Raw genomic sequence first — 11,703 nt, 5'->3', positions numbered from 1 at the left:
AAGAAGAAGAAAAGAAAAAGATGAAGAAGAAGAAGAAGAAGAAGAAGAAGAAGGAAGAAGAAGAAGAGATTTAGAATTATCACCACCATTACCATCACCATCTCCTTCACCTCCACAATCATTACATAGGTAGAAAAAGAGTTACACCACCACCACCACCACCACCACCACCACCATATTCACCATCGTTTTTTTACCTTTATTGTTCTTTGTTTTTCCTTTTCTCCTTTCGACTTCTTTCACTCCTATAAAACAAATCAATTAATAAACAAACACATAAATAAGTGCAAAGATATGTAATAAATGTAAAAATGAACTTTGTGAAAATAAATATAGGCCTCTTTTTTTCTTCTTTTTCCCTCTTTTTCTTCTTTTTTCCTCTTTTTTCTTCTTTTTTCTTCTTCTTTTTCCTCTTTATTCCTCTTTTTCTTCTTTTTTCCTCTTTCTTTTTTCCTTTTTTTCCCTCTTTTTCTTCTTCTTTCCTCTGTTTTCCTTTTTTTCTTTTTTTTTAAACATCTCATTCTCACCATCAACACCAGCCTCTCTTATCACCATCACTACTATCATCACCACCACCACCACCATCACCACCACCATCACCACCACCACCAGCACCACCATCACCATTACCATCCTGAAGACCACCACCACCACCACTACCATCTTCACCAGTACCATGACCATCACCACTACCACCACCATCACCACCATCACCATCACCATCCTGAAAACCCCCACCACCACCACCACCATCATCATCATCATCATCATCATCATCATCATCATCATCATCATCATCTTTATTTTATCTTCTTGCTCTTATGATCTTCTCCCTTTGACGTCTTTCTTTAGTGTAAACATAAAATAGCTCATTCTCACCACCCCCATCACCACCATCACCACCACCATCACCACCATCACCATCACCACCACTACCTCCCCCTACCAGCACCATTACTCACCTCCCGGCGGCGTCCTTGCTCCTGTGGGCGAGGGGGACTTCTTCAGGTAATGGCTATGGGCTTGTGGGTTCTTGACGGCGGTTGGGCGGCGGAGGGCCATTTGCCGCTCGCCGCCCATCTTCTTGTGCGCCCCTCCACGCCCTCGCCGGTAGCACGCCCACGCCGCGCCCACCATCACCACGACCAGCGCTGCGGCTCCCAAGCTGACCCCCACCACGCCGGAGGAGGACACTGTAGGAGGGGGTGAAGAAGAGGAAGTTAAAATGGCGTCTCCTGAAGTTGGAGAAATGTGTTTGTGAAAGAGAAGGAGGAGGAGGAGGAGGACGAGGAGGGGGAGGAGGAGGAGAAGCTGTATTTATTGACGAAAGGAGGAGGAAGGAGGAAGAGGAGAAGGTGGAGGAAGGAGGATTGGGCAGAAGAGAGAAGGTGGAGGTAGAGGTGAAGGAGGAGGAGGAGGAGGAGGAGGAGGAGAAAAGAATTGAGAAGAAAGACCTTTTGACTTGACACGGGAGAGATAAGTGGAGAGAGAGAGAGAGAGAGAGAGAGAGAGAGAGAGAGAGAGAGAGAGAGAGAGATTTATATATACTCCATGCATATTCAGACCACATAAACCAGACAACTAAAAATAAAAAAAATAGGTTGTTGGTCCTTAAACCTAAGTAAAATTATATTAAATCAAATGCCACCGAGACTTTGCTTTTCTACTTTAGTAAATATTAAATTGAAGGAAGTGTCGATCGGGCTTGTTTTTAAAGGAGTCAGTCGTGTTACACTGGACCACTGAAGGCGGGAGCTTATTCCATCCTCGCACTACTACGTGGGTGAAGGAAAATTTGGTGTAGTCTGAATATAACTGTTTACACTTTAGATTAGTACCATCATATTTTTTTTTTCTTACAACAAAGGAGACAGCTCAAGGGCACAAAAAAAGGAAACAATAATAAAAAAAAGCCCGCTACTCGCTGCTCCTATAAAGAATCCAAAGATGTGTTGTGTTGTGTTAAATGTAGTGATGAGATGGGGAAATAACGGGTTCAAGTGTGTATTTTGGGAGAGAAAATAGGGCAATATGTAGATAGCTGGATTGTTTTAAGAGGAGTTAGATTGGGTTGTGTTTGGGTCTAGATGAGGTCGTTGAGCTGGTGGAAGAAGTGGTTTACTGTATGTGCAATCTATATACTATCTATCTATCTGTCTATTTATCTATCCATCCATCCATCTATTTATCCTTTTATCTATCTCAGACTTTCCCCTTTTCCTTAATATCGTTACGTCTTGTTTCGTCTCGTTATGCCTCTCTCTCTCTCTCTCTCTCTCTCTCTCTCTCTCTCTCTCTCTCTCTCTCTCTAAGCCCTACCTCCCGCCCCCCTTAGCCTAGCCCTTCCCCCAGCTTCTCTTCATCTCCCGCCATTTCTATGCATAACGCAGCCTCCACTGGTCCATTTTCCTCCCATTAATGCTGACCACAATCTTCCTCCCCCTCGCTCTTGGGTTCCCTCCGCTCCACCGACGCTTTCCGATCCTCTCATTAATGTCTTATCTGATCCCTTCTTTCCTTTATGGGGCGAAGAGGATCTTGTTTATATTTTGTCTTTTTTTGGGGGTGGGGTTTGTCTGTCTTTCCTCGTCTGTCTGTTTCTTCGTTTGTTTGTTAGTTTGTCTGTTCTTGTAACCGTAAGTGATAGTAAGGTCCATATTCTCAAACGTTTCGGCCTTACTCACCCACATTTGGTGAGTCGGGTTCTCATGAGTGCATTTTAAGCTTCACGGTCCGAAGGGTTGCACTACCACCAGGGTCATAAAAGTACTCCTGGAAATGACCCAAACTCTTTCGAAAGCCTTGTCAAATATGTGTACTTGGGAGACGAAATATATTAAAATACGACCCTTATGTCTAATGGTCAAAATATAACTTGCGAGTTTGTAATAAGTTTCGTTATACCAGAAAACTCATTTGTCTTAGGTTTAAATCCTTATGAAAGAAACAGAAAGGATCAAGTGTCTTTTTTTTCTTCTTTACAGCAGAGGAGTCAGTTCAAGGGCATAAAAAAAGCCCGCTACTCACTGCTCCTTAAAAGAGTTAGAGGAGTGGCCGAAAGATAGGTCAAGTCTGAGTTGGTGATGTCAGATTCACGAGGCATCAAGGAGAGGAAGGATCCGGGAAGTTAATAGTATAGGTTCGAATCCCTTACGTATGAATTTGATTAACCCGGTTGCAGCGGGGATCATGTTTCTTAATGGTCCCTCTAAGCGAGAAAAATGAGAAAAAAATCATCACTCACATAAACCATTTAATAATATATATCGAAGCATTTGTGATCAGTTTATGCATCATCTATTTTTTGGGGTTTATATCATGGCACAAATTTGGCCCGTCGCTGCTACACGGTAAAGCCACAAATTTGGCCCGTCGCTGCTACACGGTAAAGCCACAAATTTGGCCCGTCGCTGCTACACGGTAAAGCCACAAATTTGGCCTGTCGCTGCTACCAGGTTAAAGGTTTGTTATTGAGGGTCCGTAAGTTTGCAATATCGAATTCTTGAAGCCTCGAGGAGAAAAGGGATCAGGAAAGTTATTTGTGTGAGCTCGATCCCCTTATGTAAGAAATCAATTGCTTAGCATGTGCAACTTTGTGATTATTGAGTCAGGAAGCAGCGAAGAAGTAAAGGATCACGAGAGGTATGCGTGTTAAGCCTTGATCTCTTATGAATGAGGAATACGTTACTGAGCTTGTGAGTTTATGCTGAGACTTTAAATATCAAGGAAAATATAAATCATAGAAGTCATCTGTCTTTGGTTTGAATCCCTTATGTGGAAAAGAGATCTGGTTGTCTGTGAGTTCAAAATGTCAGATTCTTCAGAGGGTCACGCAAAAGGTCACAAAGTCAAGGGTCAGTCAAGAGGTCTCGTTCCCTTTCTTTTCCCCTCATTTTCCCGCCGTCACTCTGAGCCCCACCGCCGCAGCGACAACAACGCAATTTATGTTTTATGTCCACAAACATGGATGGCCCTTGTACAGATCAATAAAACAGATCCAAAAGTCATTATTTATCCAGACGTGACATCGTGGAGCGTAGATAATGTGCACACAGCGGCTGTCAGCGTCGCTCTGAGATAATTCCCGCCTCAGGGCCGCGCCGAACAAACTACACCCATACACACTGCCTTAAGGCCTCTAGCTCCGCCCACTTTCCCGCCGCCGGACAGGCCGCATCGTATAGTGTGTGTCCGCCTTTATAGGTTGAAATTATTTATAGTGGAAAGCTGAAGCATTGACTGTACGTGTGTGACTAGTGAGACCCTTTTTGTGTGTGAGGTTGTTATTTTTTACTGTTAATGTTCAATGTATTTATGAAGTTTTGTCTGGCTCCCTTGTGAACTTGGACCTCACCATTAGGAACTTTTTCTGTGAGGTTGACCTTTTGTGATTCTGAACGCAACAGTTATGAGGTATTGGGAGCTTGTTCTTTTGGGGGGCCGAGCATTTTAAAAATTATGAAGTGTTGAAGTGTTCTGAGGCCTTTGACCTTTTCTGAGTCTAGACGTTGCAAGGTATGAACTTTTGTGAGATTTATTTTTTGTTTGAACGGTACAATTATTAAGTTACGTGAAGTTGTTCTTTGTGAGGTTATGTGATGTAATGTGAGGCTATGTGAGTTTGTTCTTTGTGAGGTTGTGAGGTTAAGTGATGTTATGTGAGGTTATGTGAGATTATGTGATAATATCTGAGGTTGCGAGGTTATGTGACGTTATGTGATGTTATGTGAGTTTGTTCTTTGTGAAGTTATGTGAGGTTAAGTGATGTTATGTGATGTTATGTGAGGTTATGTGAGGTTATGTGAGGCTATGTTCTTTGTGAGGTTATGTGAGGTTATGTGATGTGAAGTTATATGAGTTTGTTCTGTGTGAGGTTATGTGAGGTTATGTTCTTTGTGAGGTTATGTGAGGCTATGTTCTTTGTGAGGTTGTGTGAGGTTATGTTCTTTGCGAGGTTTTGTGCGGCTATATGAGGTTATGTTCTTTGTGAGGTTATGTGAGGCAATGTTCTTTGTGAGGTTATGTGAGGCAATGTTATTTGTGAGGTTATGTGAATTTATGTGAGATTATGTTCTTTGTGAGGTTATGTGAGGTTGCTCTTTGTGAGTGAACGGTACAAATATTGTTATGTGAGATTGTTCTTTGTAAATCTGGTCATTACAATAATTACGAACTTCTTTTTATGAGACCGACCTTTTTTGATTTTTTTTTGTGAGTGTGGTCGATCTTTTGTGGACGTTACACTTATGAACTTTTGTGAGGCTGACCTTTTTTGAGTCTTTTGTGAGTGTGGTCGATCTTTTGTGGACGTTACACTTATGAACTTTTGTGAGGCTGTTGATCTTTTATGAGTCTCAACGTTGCAAGTTTTGTCAGGTTGATCTTTTGTGAGTTTGAACGTTATATTTATGAACTTTTTTTGTGTGTGGCTGATCTTTTGTGAGTCTGAACCTTACACTTATGAACTTATTTATGGGCCTGTTCTTTGTAAATATGGACTTTGCAATTATGAAGTTTTATGTGAGGTTAATCTTTTTGAGTCTGGACGTTACAAATGTGAATGTATGTTGTTTATTCTTTATGAGTCAAGTTCAAGTTTGCGACCCGAACACTTGCAAACCTCCGAGTCTTCTGAGCCTGAACGCTACAATATTATGAAGTTCTGTGAGGTCCATCCTTTGTGAGTCTGAACTTTGCAAATATGAACTTATGTAAGGCTCTTCGTTTTGAGTCTCCAAGATTGCAATCCGAACACTTGCAAATCCCCGAGTCTTCTGAGCCTGAACACCACAATATTATGAAGTTCTGTGAGGTCCATCTTTTGTGAGTCTGAACGTTACAAATATGAACTTATGTAAGTGTCTTTATTCTTTGAGTCCTTAAGTTTGCAATCCGAGCACTCGCAAATCTCCGAGTCCTTTGAGTTTGAAAGCTACAATATTATGAAGTTCTGTGAGGTCCATCTTTTGTGAGTCTGAACTTTACAAATATGAACTTACGTACGGCTCTTTATTCTTTGTGAGTCTTCAAGTTTGCAAACCGAACACTTGAAAATCCCCGAGTCATCTGAACTTGAACGATACAATATTAGGAAGTTTTGTGAGGTCCATCTTTTGTGAGTCTGAACGTTACAAATACGAACTCATGTAAGGCTCTTCTTTGCGAGTCTTCAAGTTTGAAATCGTCTTAGTCTGAACGCTACAATATTAGGAAGTTCTGTGAGGTCCATCCTTTGCGAGTCTGAACGCTACAAATACGAACTTATGTAAGGCTCTCTTTTTGTGAGTCTTCAAATTTGCGACCCGAACACTTGTAAAACTCCGAGTCTCCATGGCAACCCTTACTCGGAGCACGCAGGCCAGGTCTTGTCCTCTACCTGTGCCTCCAAGAAGAATGGGTCCAATTACTCGCAGGTGTTGGCTCACGATGTTGACGGCAAACACTTCAAGTCCCGCTTATCTCCTTGACACGGGAATAAAACGCTACTGCACACACACACACACACACACACACACACACACACACACACACACACACACACACACACACACACACACACACACACACACACACACACACACGTATACGTCACCAGGAGGGTCATGAGAGGTCAGGTCCACACTTACATCCATCTGTAGGAGAGAAAAAAAGAGAAAAATCAGTAACATGTTCATTTTTAGGGGGTAGGAGAAAATCATTATACGCGTGTGTGTGTGTGTGTGTGTGTGTGTGTGTGTGTGTGTGTGTGTGTGTGTGTGTGTGTGTGAAGGGCCGGCTGTCATGTCTTTTTCCGGCTGTCATTTTATCTGCTTTTATCTGTCATATATTTGCGTGTCCTTGTCTGTTAATGTCTGTTAATGTGTCGGTTCGTGTCGTTGTGTATGTCTGTTTGCTCGTGTCTGTGTCTTTCTATTATCCCCTTGTACCTGTCTGTTCAAATATGTCTTTTTTTTATTTACGTGTTTTTTTGCGGTTTTGTTTTGTCTTAACGTTTTCCTGCCCGTCTATAGGTCTGTCAGTGCGTCTGTGTGTTTGTGTTTGTCTTGGTCTCCCACGACGTTGTTTGTTTTGTCTGAACCCGAGAGCTGCGGGGGTCATGTTTCTTAGGTTAGGTTAGGTTAGGTTAGGTTAAAGGCCCCTCTAAGTAAAATAATGAGAAAGAATCATCACTCACGCAAACCATTTCATAATATATATCAACGCATGTGTGATCAGTTTATGCATCATCTATTTTGTGAGGTTTATATCATGGCAGAAATTTGGCCCATCGCTGGTACACGGTAAAGCCACAAACTTGGCCCGTCGCTGCTACCGGGTTTTAATGTTTTCCTGTCCGTCTATTGGTCTGTCAGTGCGTCTGTGTGTTCGTGTTTGTCTTGCTTTTTCACACACACAACGGTCAAGGGGTCAAGGGCTACATAGGGTCACATAAACCTCGTCAAGGGTCACGTAGGGTCGAGGAGCTACATGAAGGATCGAGGTCAAGGCGTGGTCAGCGAGTCAAAGTTTTTTTTTAATGGTTTATGGGGTCACGGGGGGCTCAAGAAGGCAGGAGGTTGAGGGGTCACGTGGAGTTCAAGGCATGGTCAAAGGTTTAAGGAATCGTTGGGTAATTTGGGGTCATGAGTCAACATAGCAATTACGGGGCCATTTTCTGGGATCACGGGGTCAAGGTGTTCATAGTTCAGAAGGTCACGTAAGGGTCACAAGTTCAAGGGGTGGTGAAGGGGTCTGTTCCCTTTACTCCTTTCTTTCCCTTCTTTAACCGTGAGGCAGCGACGGGCCAAATTTATGCCATGATATAAACCCCCAAAAATAGATGATACATGAACTGAACACAAATGCTTTGCTATATATTATGAAATGGTTTGTGTGAGGGGTGATTTTTTTTCATTTTTTTCGCTTGGAGGGACCAAAGAAACATGATCCCCGCTGCTACCTGGTTAAATCTTCTTCCTTAACTAGTAAATTATGAATACGGAACCTTGATACTCATGGTAATAAGGTTTCTGGTGGATAAATTCGGATTCAACAAAGATATTGGCAAGAATTGGTTTGCCAGCAGAGTGGTGGATGAGTGGAGCAGGCTTGTGGTGTTGTCTGTGGATACCCTCAAAAAAGGTTAGATGGGCTCATGGATAGTGAGGTTAGGCGGGATTAGGTTTTCTGGGGCTGTCTTGTATAGGCCTACCCTCCTCTTGTAGAATCTTTATGTTCTTATGGTCTTGTCATGTCGATAAATATGAAAAATTATTGCTCTTCTTCTTCTTCTTCTTCTTCTTCTTCTTATTATTATTATTATTATTATTATTATTATTATTATTATTAGTGGTAGTAATAGTAATAGTAGTAATTTTAGGAGCAGCGAGTAGCGGGCTTTTTTTTTATATATTATTGTTTCCTTTTTTTGTGCCCTTGAGCTGTCTCCTTTGTTGTAAAAAAAAAAAAAAAAATGGAAACTTCATCTGTTATTATTAGTAGCTACACTTGCCTAACAAAAACAACAAACACAACAACAACAGCAACAACAACAACAACACTTCCACCGCTTGTTGGTCGTCACTTTTCCTGCTGACGGATGCCGAGATGGGATAATGGTGGTTGGGGGTGGTGGGGGTGAAGGTGTGGTGGAGGTGGTGGTGGAGGAATAGTTGATGGTTGTTGTAATGGTCGTGGTGGGGAGGATGAATGTAGTGTTAGGGGTGAGGGCTTTCTACTCATGCTCATCCTTATACTGTCCAAACCCCTTATGCAAGAGTCAACCAGCATCTTCACTCTTTCATCCCTCACGCTGGTAAACTCTGAAACAATCTTCCTTCATCTGTATTTCCTCCTGCCTACGACTTGAACTCTTTCAAGAGAAGGGTATCTGGACAACTCTCCTCCCGAAATTGACCTCTCTTTCGGCCACCTCTTTGGATTCTTTTTGGGAGCAGCGAGTAGCGGTCTTTTTTTTTTTATTATTGTTTACTTTTTTGTGCCCTTGAGCTGTCTCCTTTGTTGTAAAAAAAAAATACATATTGTCTCATTTTACATATACTCAAGCATGTATGTAAGTGATGGTCTCCTCTACATCAAGGCCGCACATCTTCAATACATCTTTTCCCATCTCAATGTTAAGTCGATGTTCTGAGGGCTCTCCACCACCCAGCTCGGTCAAACAATGGTCTCCTCTACATCAAGGCACCACATCTTCAATACATCTTTCCCCATCTCATTGTTACGTCGATGTTTCTGAGGGCTCTCCACCACCCAACTCGGTCACACACATGTCTTCTGTCAGCGGTTTCCTCTCTCAAACTCTCCTATTATCTCCTACATTTACTCAAGCATGTAAGTGATGGTCTCCTCTACATCAAGGCAACACATCTTCAATACATCTTTTCCCATCTCAATGTTAAGGCGATGTTTCTGAAGGCTCTCCTCCACTCAACTCTGTCACACACATGTCGTCTGTCAGCGGTTTTCTCTCTCAAACTCTCCCTTACGCAGTCCATCCACCCTCTCTTAAGTTTCTCTCCCTCTCCTACTCTATACATCCCCTCCTCTCCCTTTACCTTCTCTATTCCTTCTATTCCTCTCCCTCTTCTTTCTTTTACTTTAATTTCTTTTCCTCTCCCCCTTTCCTACCAAATTACGTCCATTTCTCTCCCTTCCATTCCTTTCTCCCTCTTCTTTTCTTCCATTCCTCTCTCTTTCCCACCAAATTACGTCCATTTCTCTCCCTTCCATTCCTTTCTCCCTCTTCTTTTCTTCCATTCCTCTCTCTTTCCCACCAAACTATGTCCATTTCTCTCTCCCTTCAACCCTTTACCTTCCTTCTTCTCTTCCTCCCTCCTTCCCTTTACTTCCATTCCTCTCCCTCTCCCACTTCTTCTCTTCTTCTCTCTCTTTCCTAACAATTTTCGTCCATTTCTCTCTCTCTTTTAACTCTTACTTTCATTCCTCTCCTCCTCCCTCCCTCCTTCCCTCTACCTCCATTCCTCTCCCTCTTCTTCTATTCTTCCATTCCCTTCTCTTTCCTACTAATTTACGTCCATTTCTCTCTCTTTTTAACTCTCTACTTTCATTCCTCTTTCCCTCCCCTACTCTTTACTTACATTCCTCTCCATCTCCATCCATTTACTTCCATTCCTCTCTCTTTTTCCTTCCCTGCTTCTTCATTCCTCTACTTCCCTTCCATTCCTCTCTCCCTCCAATCCTGTCCCTCATACTCCATCTTTAAAATGACCCGAATCGTAACCTTTGTTGAGGATGAGACGGCTGTTCCACTAGCTCGGTGTTTAAGTCTTCCTCGTCACTTATTCAGCTTGCCCGGCCGCCCCCGCTGAGTGGAGGTGCGGGACAGGTGTGTGGGAGCGAGAAGCAGGTGTGTGACGTCTGTACCAGGTGTGAGGGAGGAGGAATGGGGTGGAAGATGTAGCGGAGGTGTGTGGGAGCGAGTATCAGATGTGTGGAAGCGAGGAGCATTTGTGTGGAGGATAGTGTGGTGAGGAGAATGTGGGAGGTGTGTTGCAGGTGTGTGGAGGTGTGTAGCAGGTATGTGGAGGAGAGAAGCAGATGTGTGGGGGCGAAGAGCAGATGTGGAAGAATGTGGGGTGTGTGTTGAGAAGAGTGTGTCCAGCAGGTGTGAGGAGCAGGTGTGGGAGGTGTGTAGCGCAGGTGTGGAGGCGGCGGCGTCCAAGAGAGTGTATTGACCTCTGAGCAGAACGATCGCGCTTGTCTGCTTGCATTTGTGTAACTTTGAGGGGCTTAAGGCAGCAGGCGCGTCCGTGTTCTAGTTTATTAGGGTTGAGTTTTTTAATTTTTTCGTTTCTTTCATATATTTTTTGTTTTTTTGTTTCTTTCTGTTTGTCTGTCTCTGTCTCTTCCTCTCTTTTTTCCTTCCTTCTTTCTTTCTTTTTTCTTTCTTGCTGTCTGTCTCTTGTTTTCTTTCTTTGTTTTCTTTCTTTTTTTCTTTCTTTCTTTCTTTCTCATTCTTTCTTTCTTTCTGTTTTCCTTCTTTCCTTTCTTTCATTCTTACTTTCTCTCTTTCATTCATTCATTCATTTATCCTTTTTTTCTTTCTTTCTGTGTCTGTCTGTGTCTTTCTTTCTTTCTTTCTTTTTTTTCTTTCTGTCTTTCTGTCAGTCTGTCTGTGTCTGTCTGTCTGACTGTCTGTCTATATATATGTCTGTCTGTCTGTCTTTTTCTTTCTATTTATCTTTTTCTTTCTTTCTGTCTGTCTGTCTGTGTCAGTCTCTGCCTTTCTCTCATTCTTTTTCTTTTCTTTTCTTTCTCTTTTTCTTTCCTTCGTTTTCTTTCTTCCTTTCTTTCTTTTCTTTCTTTCTTTCTTTCTCTTTCTTTCCTTCGTTTTCTTTCTTCCTTTCTTTCTTTCTTTTTCTTTCTTTCTTTCTTTATCTTCATTCATTTATTGCTTAAGTTAAGGGTTATCGTCGTTGCCTGGACGTATTTGTGTGGCTTTCATTGGCTTCAGACTGCAGGCGAATTTGTACTTTGATTATTAGTATTTATTTATTGATTTATTTAATCATTAATTTATTTTTATATGGTTATCTGATGGTGTGGTTTTTTCGACATCTGGTCTTGAAATAAGCGCTGCGGTAATCAACACCGAAGCTAAAGAGTTGCTAAACAAAGGTAAAGCGTCCCAGTTGCGAAATGATAGCCACTACGGTCTATTGCAGGCGTTCTTTGACCTCG

At 42.2% G+C, this 11,703-nt stretch overlaps 1 protein-coding gene across 1 annotated transcript in view; it reads right to left on the bottom strand.

The window, feature by feature from the left end:
• The window catches only part of LOC126986559 (synaptotagmin-4-like), a 43,683-nt gene extending 39,506 nt beyond the window's left edge, over nt 1–4,177 (bottom strand). Inside the window, exons 1-2 of the mRNA XM_050842826.1 lie at nt 4,153–4,177; nt 963–1,235 (exon numbers count right to left, since the gene is read on the bottom strand). Coding sequence (XP_050698783.1) covers nt 963–1,235; nt 4,153–4,177 — 298 coding nt within the window. The remainder of the gene's footprint in view (nt 1–962; nt 1,236–4,152) is intronic.
• Nucleotides 4,178–11,703: the final 7,526 nt, after the last annotated feature.

The sequence above is a fragment of the Eriocheir sinensis genome, chromosome 62 (assembly GCF_024679095.1).
Source record: "Eriocheir sinensis breed Jianghai 21 chromosome 62, ASM2467909v1, whole genome shotgun sequence".
NCBI classification, from domain to species: Eukaryota; Metazoa; Arthropoda; class Malacostraca; order Decapoda; family Varunidae; genus Eriocheir; species Eriocheir sinensis.
This window is presented reverse-complemented; position numbering and strand designations above follow the sequence as displayed.